The sequence below is a fragment of the Myotis nattereri genome (assembly GCF_964212035.1).
Source record: "Myotis nattereri genome assembly, chromosome: 2".
NCBI lineage: Eukaryota > Metazoa > Chordata > Mammalia > Chiroptera > Vespertilionidae > Myotis > Myotis nattereri.
In genome coordinates this window covers 148,659,731-148,673,083 of record NC_138076.1, presented here as the reverse complement: position 1 = coordinate 148,673,083, position 13,353 = coordinate 148,659,731, and the positions used below count along the sequence as shown (strand labels likewise).

Below are 13,353 nucleotides of genomic sequence, written 5' to 3'. Positions count from 1 at the left end.
GAGATTTGTTCTTTTACAGTTCTGAAGGATAGAAGTCTAAAATCAACATGCCAGAGTGGCCATTCTTCCCCTGAAGGCTCTAGAAAAAAATCCTTGCCTCTTTCTAGCTGATGGTGGCTGTGGGCAAGCCTTGGCACTCCTGGCCTTGGAGCTGCATCACTCCAATTTCTGTCTCCTTCATGTGGCCGTCTTCCGACTGTGTCCTTGTATCTGCCTCTTCTATCTCTTATAAAGACAGCAGTCATTGGCTTTAGGGTCCACCCAAGTCTATGATGTCATCTTAACTAATCATATCTACGAAGACCCTATTTTCAAATGAGGTCACATTCTGAGGTTCTGAGTAGACATGCATTTGGGGGAAGACATTATTCATCCTGGTACAATATGCATACCCTTTGACAAAGTAAAACTGTTTTGGGCAGTATATCATAGGAAAAAATGATGGAATTATTGAAAGATGTAGCTATAAATGTATTACTTGCAGTACCATTAAAAATTGCAAAACAGCCCTGGCCGGTTTGGCTCAGTGGATAAAGCATCGGCCTGCGGACTGAAGGGTCCCACGTTCGATTCCGGTCAGGGGCACGTGCCTGGGTTGTGGGCTCAATCCCCAGTGGGGGGCGTGCAGGAGGCAGCCGATCAATGATTCTCTCTCATTCATTGATGTTTCTAGCTCTCTCTCACTCTATCTTCCTCTCTGAAATCAATAAAAATATATATTTTTAAAAAATTGCAAAACATCTGAAACAACCTAAATGTCAGTAAAATGGTACTGTTTGAAGGAATTGACATAGACATACACTTATATGATAAATACTGTGTTAAATTATATTGCTGACATGTATATTTTTAAAAAATATATATTTTATTGATTCTTTACAGAGAGAAAAGGAGAGGGATAGAGAGTTAGAAACATTGATGAGAGAGAAACACTGATCAGCTGCCTCCTGCACACCCCCTAACTGGGGTTGTACCCACAACCAAAGTATATGCCCTTGACCGGAACCGAACCTGGGACCCTTGAGTCCGCAGGCCGACACTCTATCCACTGAGCCAAACCAGTTAGGGCGACATGTATATTTTTTACAAAAAGGATGTTTCTCTTGAATTATGACAAAAAAGTAGGTTACAAAACAGTATGATTCCATATTTGAAAAAAAGTGCTTATGTGTTTATTACGTATATACATACACACACCAGTTATTTTTTAAATTAACTTTATTGGAGTGATAATGGTCAATGATATGATACAGGTGTCAATTGTACAATTTATGATATATCACTTGTATATTGTATTGTATTGTCCACCACCCAAAGTCAAATCTTCTTCCATTAGCATATATTTGACCCCTTTACCCTTTACTACCCCTTACCCACTTCCCTCTAGTGACCACCATACTGTTTGTCTGTGTCTATGAGGTTTTGTTTGCTTTCCTTGTTTGTTCATTTGTTGCTTTCAGTTTTATATCCCACATATGAGTGAAATCATATGGTTCTTGACTTTTTTGGTCTGACTTATTTTGCTTAGCATGATATTCTCAAGATCCATTCATGTTGTCACAGATGACTGCATTTCATCTTTTTTATGGCTGAGTAGTATTCCACTGTGTATATGAAACACATCTTCTTTATCCGATTCTCTACTGAGGGACACCAGTTGTTTCCATGTCTTGGCCACTGTGAATAATGCTGCAGTGAACGTGGGGGTGCACATATCTTTGTGAATAAATGTTTTCAAAGATACCCAGAAGAGGGGTTGCCGAGTCATATGGTAACTCTATTTTTTGAGGAGCCTCCATACTGTTTTCTATAGAGGCTTCCAGTTTTCTTCTCCAATAAAGATGGCCTTACTTTTATGATGAGAGAAAACCCAGAAATGTCACTTTAAAATAAATGCTCTGAAACACATGGGAAAAGATTAAATAATACAGCTTAGAGGATCAGTGTACTGAAGATGAAGCTACCTACTCGAGAAAACCATCGTGTGTTGTACTTGTTTACCCATCCCACCCAACCAAGTTATGTTACCACAGTGCTGAGGGGATGGAAAAGCCTTTCTCCAGTTCCCTTTGAGGGACAATCCTAGGTTTCTCTAACGTGTCCAAGGCAGAGCTGCACACGGAGCAGGCATTTGGAAGCTGCCTGGGAGCATGGAAAAGGCTGTGGTGCCTACACCCTGTAAGCCAATCACTTAACCTCTTGATCCTCAGTTTCTTCACAGACTGAGGATTATAAATAACATATACAATGTTCCAAGAAGGTACTATTGATAAGTACTTGTGAAACAAATAAACCTTGGCATTTGCATTGAGGCACCAAGTAGGGAAAATTTCACAGATGAGGAAAGAGGTTAAGGACTTCGTCATAAACTGTATTTGTAATGTTGAAGCAACAGCATCATTTCTGATATCATAATATCAACTCTCCATTCCTTAATCTGCATGGCTGATAGGAACATATCTACGTGCTACAGCTTGCATTATTTTAAAATATCTGTAGAATCATTAATTAAACAGATGTTTAGCAAGCACCCGCATTTGGCAGGCTTTACTCTAGGTTCTGGGGATGCAGTGTGAAGGAAATCCCTGCTGGGTTGGAGCTTTTTTTTTTTTTTTTTTCTGGCGCAATCATCAGAGGAGTTCACTCACTCAGTGCTGTGGTAGGTGCACTTACTGCTTTGATTTGAGATGGCATCTACCTATTCCATCCATTGAGCTCTGTGTCAACCAACTTTATCTCCCATGCCTGTGTGATATATTGAATGCCCATTTTCTGACTAATGTTGAACACTTTGACCTTCAGTGATTTAAAAAAAAAATCTTTATTGTTGAAAGTATTACATATGTCGCCTTTTTTCTCCCATTGACCTCTTAGATCCCGTCCCTGGCCCCCACCCCAGGCCTTCACCACTCTATTGTCTGTGTCCATGGGTTATGCATATATTCATACAAGTTTTGGTTGATCTCTTCCCAACCACCCACCTTCCCCCACTTTCCCTCTGAGATTCATCAGTCTGTTCCATGCTTCTATGCCTTTGGATTTATTTTGTTCAACAGTTTATTTTGTTCATTAGGTTCCACATATGAGTGAGATCATGTGATATTTGTCTTCCTCTGACTGGCTTATTTCGCTTAGCATAATACTCTCCAGGGCCTCCATTCTGTCTCAAAGGGTAAGAGATCCTTCTTTTTGACTGCTGCATAGTATTCCATGCTGTAAATGTACCACAGCTTTTTTACCCACTCATCTACTGATGGGCACTTGGGCTGCTTCCAGATCTAAGCTATTGTGAATTGTGCTGCTATGAACATAGGGGTGCATATATTCTTTCTGATTGGTGTTATAGGATTCTTAGGATATATTCCTAGAAGTGGGATCACTGGGTAAAATGACAGTTCCATGTTTAATGTTTTGAGGAAACTCCATACTGTTTTTCATAATGGCTGTACCAGTCTGCATTCCCACCAGCAGTGTACTAGGGTTCCCCTTTCTCTATATCCTCACCAGCATTTATCATTTGTTGATAGTAGCCATTCTGACAGGTGTGAGGTGATACCTCATTGTCATTTTTATTTGCATCGCTCACCAACTTTAGCAGTCTGCTCAGGTCCAGAAGTTAAGTGAATATTACTAATTTCCAAAAAAAAAAAAATGCAGATGTAGTATTAACACATGATAATACGTTATAACTAAAGGAGCACTGGTGGGTGGGTGGATTACTCTACAGGAGGTAGTGAGCCACATTTCAGAGAAGCATTTAAGGGGAGAAGAACAGCTCTTCTGTGAGTAGCAGTTCAGATAATTAGGGCATTTTCCATCACCGTCTCCCATGCCCCCTATACTCCAGCACATTGGATGACTCAGTCTTTTTGGAACATCTGTACACAAAGTCTTTGCACATCGCATTTCTTGTTGGAATGTCACCTTCCCAACCTGGTCATTCACCAAAAAGCCAGTTCCATGAAGACACAAATCCAAAGTCATCTGTGAAGTCTTCTCTCAAAAATCTCAACACTCCTCACTCATTTGTGGATTATAGTGAACAACATAAACTGATGAACAAAAATAGATCTAGAGACAGAGAAGCATCGATCAGATGCTCAAACCTCAGAGGGAAGGCAGGGGAGGGTGGGCTAAGAGGGAGAGATCCACCAAAGGACTTGTATGCATGCTTATAAGCCTAAGCAATGGACACAGACACCGGGGGATGAGGGCATGAGTGGGGGGGGTGGGGGACAATGGGGGGGGATAAGGACACATTTGTAATATCTTAATCAATAAAGGAAAAGCAAATCTCAACACTCCAAAGCCACATCTTCACTTCCTCTTTTGTGACTACAAAGCCCTTTGTGAATATGTTACTATTCCTACACTGCACACTCCTGGGCAGGGAGGGAGGGAAGGGATGAGGCGTGAGTAATAGCTAATCTGTTTTCTGTCCAGTACTCACTAGTCAAGAGCGGTTTGTTGCTTAAATGATCATTTCTGAAAATCTGTCATTCTAAGGAGAAGAGCTACTGAAATGCAGATCCCCAGCCCCACTGAATGAGACTCAGAAGGTGGTCTTTTTGTCGTGCAGTCCCCTGGGCTGTGGACAAACACTCTTCTAGGCTAAGCACCACTCTGCTTCTGCCCAGCCCAGAAGGGCTCTCAGAAAAGCTCCTTTTAGCTTCTCCTGTTCTTAGCTTGCTTTTCACATTTTCTATTTATTTGACCTTCAAATTCTTCCACGGGATTATTTTCATTTAGCTTTCAGATACATTCTGGAACCACCTGCCCTAGAACTTGGTTTTTTTAGCTCTCATATAATTTTGTATTGTTTGTTCACTACATTCATAAAGTGTGTGTGTGTGTGTGTGTGTGTGTACTTATTAATGAAGTCGTGAGGATGTGAAACTTTGTGGAGTTTTTAAATGGATCAGTTACACTTTTTTATTCCATGGTGCTTTTCTGATCATACGTTTATATTGTCAAAAAGTCCCTAAAGTTACAAATCATAGCTGACATAGAGATGTCTTACAGGATTTCAGAAAACGGGGGATTTTGGATGAAAATATAATTAGACCCATGTTCCGGTTGATAATGTTTTAAGAATTCATTTTCTAACCAAATTTATTTTGGAAATTATTTAATCAGCTGAACCCATGCTTGTATTATGTCTTTCAATACTACGCTCCCTACCCAAGTGCAGTCAGAAAAGAAACTGGAGGAAAAAGCCAGTCTCCCCATTGCTGTATCTTAGATAATGCCCAACACAGAACCCGGTCCCCATTGTTTAGTTAAATGGATCACGTGTTTTGTGCAGTGGTTTTTTTTTAAATGACTCAGTAAAGGAAGAAAGTGAGTTCTGCCTACTCTGCCCACATGATTGAAATGCAGTCCGCAAGACACTTATCACACAAAGAACCCACCCAAGAAGAGTGCTATTAAAATATGAATCCATTGTGGTAGGCTGAAAAGCATGCGATTATGCATCTTGATAAACCCTAAAATAAGATGATGGCAAATAAGTAATAATAAGTCTGTAATCCAATGTTCCACATCAAGTGAAGACAGTGTCTTCCCTTCATGAACTCACTGGAAGCCTTTATATTAATTAATATACTTAGAATAGCCCACTCGATCCTGTCACTTTGTTCATGAATGCAGAAGTCAATTTTTTTTCCCCTAAAAGGTAGGCATTAAACAAATCTATTGCATGCCTCTTTTTCTCCTGGCTTTAAAAAAAACTTACTTTTTTCTAATTAAATTTATTGGGGTGACCTTGGTTTCTCCTGACTTTTTAAAGAAAGTGATTTCCTGGAAGTTTAGGTCGCAAATGATTCAGTCTCTAGTGAAGGTTATTTGGGCAACATTGATTGTGGAAGTTAGGAAATGCTGCCTTTGCAAATGAAATACAAAGAAGGTCAGAACTATATGAAGAAGTTTCTCCAAGGGAATGCTCCTTGTCCTACATGACCGAAGACACTGCGTCTATAAATTCACCTCAGTGAAATTGCATCCATAGCACCAAAAACCGACCCTGGAGCCAAACTGAGACTGGAGGGAATAAGCAAAGGCTTACAATGCATTTCTCTGAGAATGTACCAGGCCTGCAAAGAAATGCTTTAGCCCACTAGTCCTCAGGAGGGCTACACCAATTTCATTCCCAAAGAATCACTACACTGATTCTCCAAGAAAGGGATGCAAAAGTCAGCTCTTCTCCCTGACCTCCATATCGGGAGCTCTGAAGAGAAGACTGGAAAGCCCTAAAGATAAAAGACCCAGGAGGCAGTGCTGTGCAGTGGTTAAGAACAAACACTGCAGTCTGATTCCCAGCCTCTCCATTTGCCACTGCCCCAGTTTTCTCATCTGTAAATGAGGGTGCTCATAATATTTGCTCATTTGGATTAAATGAGATTTGGATTAATGAAATGCTTGACATACAGTCAATGAATGTTAGACACGATGATGATGATGATGGTGATGAATTGATGATGATGATGATGATGATGATGATGATGATGATGATGATGGTTTATGATGATGATGATGATGAAATGGCGTACATTATTCCATGTGCCCCTCCCCCAAAGGAGAGAGATTCATGGTGGAGCTATTCTTGTGTCAGGAAAACCATCAGGCTTGAACAACCTAGAAAGGAAAGGAGTCCCTGTGACTGAATTTCTAATTCTTTTTCTAGAACACTGCTTTGAAATTTCACTTATAACTCATTTTAAAACTTTAAAAATCTACTGATCCACTTAAATAGAATTGAGAAGAAGTCTAGGGAGAATCTGGGTTTGGCTCCACAGAAATTTTAAAGATAGACTAACTGGAGAATCAAGATATATGAGAATGAACAATAATGATTTTTAAGAACATAAAGTTTAGCTTTTAAAATAGTTTCCTTTCAAGGTGTTATGAGCTTTAAAAGTTGCTAGGGTATTATAAGATCATTATTTAATCTATGATACTCTGGAAAGAATGCAGTCCATGAAAAAGAATACTTGGATTTTGATCTCAGGAAACTTGGAGCTTGTGTGAATGAATTTTTATTATTAGTTTTTAAAATATATTTTATTGATTTTTTACAGAGAGGAAGGGAGAGGGATAGAGAGTTAGAAACACTGATCAGCTGCCTCCTGCATACCCTCTACTGGGGATATGCCCGCAACCAAGGTACATGCCCTTGACCGGAATCGAACCCAGGACCCTTCAGTCTGCAGGCCAACGCTCTATCCACTGAGCCAAACCGGTCAGGGCGAATTTTTATTATTTTTTTAAATCCATTCACACAAGCTCAATGTTTCCTGAAGGCAAGAAACATTTCTTTTATCCCAAGTGAAACCAGGACATACTTAAAACTCACTCAGTGAAAGCTTTTGTCTGACTTTTTCCAGAAACATGCAGGTGTGATTCTCCTGGTCACATCATAGTGTTATTGCCATTTGAGAGAGACATTTAACTCCTCCACCCTCACCCCCTAAAAATAGTAAATAATTCAAACTGAGTTAACTTGCAAATTTTAAAAATCGGCTTTAATTCCATTTGGCTGTTAGTTGTTATTCTCTAAGATGTTTAGTATACTATACCCCTTGTGCCGAGCATACACAGCAAAAAGGGCTCTGATGTGTTTTTAGGGTTTCACTCCTCACAGCTTCTACCTCCAAATCTAGAAATTTCTCCTCCCTACAAAGAACACAGTCAGTTGACACCTACTCTCCCTTTATAAGCTAATTTACCATGATGTAGAAAGGTTTTAATAGAAGAAAAGGAAATGCCCGGCACATTATTGGAAATAAGCAATAGAAAAATCAGATCCCCCTTATGAGCATTTCCTTAATGCAAAGCCCAGGCCCCCAGGAAAGGCCTTACTACACCGTCCTTTCTGCTGGCTGGATGGTGACTCAGGCTTCCCAGCCAGGTTTCCAGGGGCAGGATCTCTTCTGGGAAAAATATTACAATCGTGTTTGTAGTCCTGCCTTCTGCTCGGAACTTTCTTGGTGCACATCCAAGAAGAGAATCATGGAAATGTAGAGCAGAAATTGTTTTGGAGACGACAGATTAGAAAAAAGTGAAATCTAGAAAAAGGACTTATTTACTCAAGCCCAAACACCTAACAAATATTAGGACTGGAGCCCTATCCAATGGTCTCCATTTCTTCTAAGCCCAACTGCTGCTTTGAAGAACTCAGAATTCATCATTTCACAGAAACTCTTCGCGTTATCTTTCTGTTATTAATAGAAGTGGAACTGTATAGGCAGAAGATAAATATGCGGTGACTCAGTCATTAAAATAATACTATTTGCTGGGTTTTAAGCATGTTATGATTCATTAATGCTACCAACATTTTTGAAATTTCACTGTTATCAGGCATAGTTCTACATGTGAAGATTACAGGGGGGAAAAAAAAGCCCTTGTCCCAACTTGCCAGCGAATGGGGAGGCTGACATAAAACAGACACGGGTGATGCTGTGTGATCCTAGCTGTGATCGCGTGGGGTGCGACCTCTATGGCCACATGAAGGAGGGGGCTTAACTGTGGGGTAAGAAAGAGAAGGATCCCCCTAACAGGTAATGCCAGAACTGCATCTTGAAAGAAGGGACTAAGGAAAAAGGCATTAAAAGGAGAAAGAAGAGTATTGCTAGTCAGGTAGCTGTGACAGCACATGGCAGATTTGGGTACAAAAGTGCTTCCACATGACTGCATCCCAGGCTTAAGTGAGGCCAAAGACAGGCAGGGATCAGGTCATGATGAGCTTTGTATATCATGCTAAAATGTTTGTATTTTACCAGAAAATAATGGGAAGGTATTGATACATTATATGCTGTAAAATAATATGACTCATGTTATACTATAAAGCAAGTAGATTTTTTTTCTGTTCCTTAACATCAGATACTTTGGTAAAACATCCGAGAGTAGACTGTGACAGAATTGCCAGGATCTACTTCCAATTGTCGAGTTGACAGAAATCTCAATTTCCTCATCTGTAAAATGGGGATCATTATAGAGTTGTTGAAAGAAATACGCGAGTTAAAGCCTATTAAGCATGGATTACAGTGTCTGGCATATTGTAAAGACTTAGTAACTGTAAGCCGGCATTGTCTTCATCATCATCACAACAGACTGAATTGGAGAAGATGGAGGGGAATGCTCAGGGCTAATTTTAACATCTAAAGTTAGGAGTATTTTCCCATTCTGCTGCATCTTCATTGCTTGGGGCAACATAGGGTCAGAGAGTGCTCTGCGGGAGGCATGGCTGGGAAAAGGCATTGGTTAGCAGATTGCGCAGATTGTGTACTTGGGGGTAACTTTTCTGCTGATTCTGTTGTCCAAGAGAATGTAAGATAAGAAAACATGCCCTGACTGGTTTGGCTCAGTGGATGGAGCGTCGGCCTGCAGACTGAAGGGTCCCAGGTTCGATTCCGGTCAAGGACATGTACCTTAGTTGCAGGCACATCCCCAGTGCGGGGTGTGCAGGAGGCAGCTGATCGATGTTCTTTTTTATCGATGTTTCTAGCTCTCTATCCCTCTCTCTTCCTCTCTGTAAAAAATCAATAAAGTATATTTTAAAGAAAGAAAGAAAGAAAGAAAGAAAGAAAGAAAGAAAGAAAGAAAGAAAGAAAACAGGAGTTTCCACCATTGAGAGCAGTATCTGAGCAGAGTAGAGGCTTGGTTTGTTAGTTAAAGAAGGAAAAGGAAAATATTAATGTCCATAGAACGAAATGGGAGATAAAAAAAAGGAACTTCACTCTTGTTTATATCAGTTAATCTGTGGTGAAATTGGTTTTGTTATTTGGTTTGGTCACAGTTCCAAGAACCTATCATTGACATTAAGCAAGGACTTACTCTAGGTTAGCAATTTAAATTTGGTTGTATTAAAAATAAGGTAGGTTACAAATAGATTTAGTATCTGCATGCCATCTCTATAAAAAATGGACTATATTTCAATATTTCATAGGATAATAGGTTTATTTTTTGTTGTTTTGTTTTGTTAGTGCTCCTATATCCCTCCCTGTAAGAGAGAAAATCAGAAGAACTTGGAAAGTGTCATGAATTGGCAACAGTACTGGAAAGATGAGATTGGTTCCCAGCCATTTACTTGCTATTTTAATCAATTTCAAAGGTAAGCCAATATTTACATGTACCTATTAAACTTGTTTATAGCCTTTTGTAGTTTTACACTATGACGTATTACATTAATTAATCATAAACTGTGCTAACTTGAAAAATATACAACATGGAGATTGTCTCAATTCTTTCCAGCATGTAGGTAGGGAAGACCCTTCTTACTCTACAGGATGGGAGGCATGCAAAGAATCTGCAAGCAAAAAAAAAAACAAAAACAAAAAAAACAGAGGAGAGAGAGCGCTTGTATCTTAGAGTGCACCATCTGGGTACACTGAGAACGTGCCTTAGGTAGGATCATTGTATCCTAGCAAAGGTGTAGGTTTATTAGCCTCTTGGACTGCTTCAAATATCATTTTCCCTTTTACTTTCTATTCTGATAAAGTACCAATAAAATGAGTTCTTACCATGAAAACTTTGTTTGACTTAGATCTCAAGCTATACCATATAATAATGTTTCCTTGGATTAGAACACTTCAGTACCCACACAGATCCATCATGGTAATCTATTCACCAGACATTATTGAGTATTTACAACACTTGCTGGACATCTCCACTTGTGTGTTTTACGGTTATGTCAAACTTTCTTTTCCTCTGATGGTCCCTGTCTTGGAGAATGGCACTACCATCCACTCATTTACCTAGTCCAGAAACCTTTGAGTGATTCTCAATTCACTTTTCTTTTGTATACTTTATGACTTATGTTCACCATCGTGCTGATTGTACCTCTGTGACATCTGTTCTGTGCCTTCCCTGTGCCACTGACTTAGTTATTCATATTATTTCTCAGCTCCATTAATGTAATAGTCTTCTTCTTTTTTTATTTTTATTGAATTTATTGGGGTGACACTGGTTAACAAAATTATACAAGGTTCAGGTGCACAATTCCACAATATATCATCTGTACACTGTATTGTATTTTTACCACCCCAAGTCAAGTTTCCTTCCATCACTATTTATCCCCCTATACCCTTCTCCACCTCCCCTCTCCCACCTCCCCCATCTCCACCCTGCTCCCACTGCTTACCATTTTGCATGCAGCTGCCAAGGTGATCTTTCTAAAACCTGAGACTAATCAGGTTACTCCTCATAGTTTTTGAGTCAAGTCCAATTATCTTGGCATGGCCTATGTATCAGGTACCTATTTCTGTGTAATAAACTACCCTAAATCTAACAGCTTACTACAATGATTCATTATCTCTTCTGATTTTATGGGTTGACTGGGAGGTTCATCTGTTAGTCTCTCCTGGGCTCATGTGCAGTCAGATGATGGCTAGAATAGCTGTGTGGTCCATAAGGTCCTCTTCTCTCACCTGGTGCTGGCTCAGATGAAGCACCTGTTCTCCACCTGGCCTCTCATTCTCTAATAGGCTAGATTCCCTTGGTTATGGCATGGCAGCCTCAGGACAGCATTTCAAGAGAGCCAGGCCTTTGTTTTAGAACTCACATAACATTACTTCTGATATGTTCTCTTGGTCAAAGGGAGTCATGATATAGCCCAGGTTCATGGGGTGTTGAAATAGACTAAAAGCTGCAAAGGTGGTGTGGCTATATTTAATCTACAATGGCACACAGACCTCTCACCCTAGGCTACCACCTCTCCAGCCTTACCTCCATACTCACACTCTTTGTAATAGACTTTCTGAACAATGTGCAGTTCCAGGAATATCTGATACTTTTATATCCATGCCCCTTTATTTGCTTCTTCTGCTTCTTGACGCCTTGCTGAAGACTCCTCAGATATCACCTTCTCTGGGCTGCTTTGCTTGATCACCAGGTTTCATTTAGTTGTATATCAGTCAGGATGCCATCTGCTGCAGATAAATATAAAACTGTGGCTCAGAGTGCCAAAAACAATTGGGAAATTTATTACTTCGTACATCAAGAAATGCATGAGTGGGCTGACATTAAGGTTGTTTGATGCAATGACTTACAGTGCCATCAAGAACCCCATTCTTCTAGATCTCAGTTCTGCCTCAGGTGGCTCCCTGATGACCATAGTATGGCTGCTGTGGTTCCAGATGTTACAGCCAGACACAGCAGTGATCAACATCAGAAAGAGCCTATCTCTCCTGACATATTTTTATTTTCACAGCTTCCCAAAGCCAGCATCCCGTCAGGTGTTTTGGTTTATAAGAGTTCCTTTGCCTATACACCTAAACTAATCACAAAAAAGAACAACCAGAATCTACCTCTGAACAGGGGATAGGCAATGTGTCCTAAGGTGCATGGAGGAAGGGTTTACACCTGAATAGATTTGGGAAGGAAGAAGACAGGGGATGGAATTTGTGGAACAACCAAAAGTACCAGCTATTATAAGGTGTATCTTCCATGTTCTGTGTACAGCAGTGACCCTCGCTTTCTATAACTATACCAGAGGACCTTTAAAAATAAAATGCACTGCAGATCAATTAAGTTAGAACCTCTGGCGGGTGATTGTAGGCATTACTATTTTTAAAAAATTAACTCCAGAAATTCTGATATATGAGAAATGTATTATCCTACCTAATATTAGACAAACATGGTAATTAACCATACCTCCGCTATGCTTCCCATTGGCTAATCAGGGTGATATGCAAATTAACTGCCAACCAAGATGGCGGCCGGCAGCCACGCAGCTGAAGTGAACATGAGGCTTGCTTGCTCCAGTGATGGAGGAAGCCAAGGTTCCCCGCCTGCCGCAGCCCAGCTCTGAGCTCCGGATGCAACAATGTTGCAATTATAGAAGCTAAACAATCCCCAGGTACCCACTTTCAGCCAGCCAGGGCCTCAGAGCTTAGAGCGCCAGTGATGGCAACAGAGTTTCAATTATAGAAGCTAAACAGACCCAGATACCTGCTTTCAGCCAGCCACGGCCTCAGAGCTGGAGCTGGCTTTCAGCTCCAGTGACAGCTATAGAAGGTAAATAAATCCCAGAATAAAAAAAAGAGGCTGGGCCAGCACTGGTTTGGCTCAGTGGATAGAGCGTCAGCCTGTGGACTGAAAGGTCCCAGGTTCGATTCCGGTTAAGGTCATGTACCTTGGTTGCGGGCACATCCCCAGTAGAGAGTGTGCAGGAGGCAGCTGATCGATGCTTCTCTTTCATCGATGTTTCTAACTCTCTATCCCTCTCCCTTCCTCTCTGTAAAAAATCAATAAAATATTAAAAAAAAAAAAGGCTGGGAGCTTCAGTCGCCTGCCAGTCTGAAAATGGCCCTCAGCCCCCCACCCAGACTGGCCAGGCACCCCAGTGGGGACCCCTAC

General features: G+C 40.5%; 1 protein-coding gene across 1 annotated transcript in view; it reads left to right on the top strand.

Annotated features, from left to right (window-relative positions):
• The window catches only part of KCNMB4 (potassium calcium-activated channel subfamily M regulatory beta subunit 4), a 56,207-nt gene that overhangs the window by 15,829 nt on the left and 27,025 nt on the right, over window positions 1-13,353 (top strand). Inside the window, exon 2 of the mRNA XM_081083297.1 lies at window positions 9,981-10,108. Within this exon, the coding sequence (XP_080939423.1) occupies window positions 9,981-10,108 (128 nt within the window). The remainder of the gene's footprint in view (window positions 1-9,980; window positions 10,109-13,353) is intronic.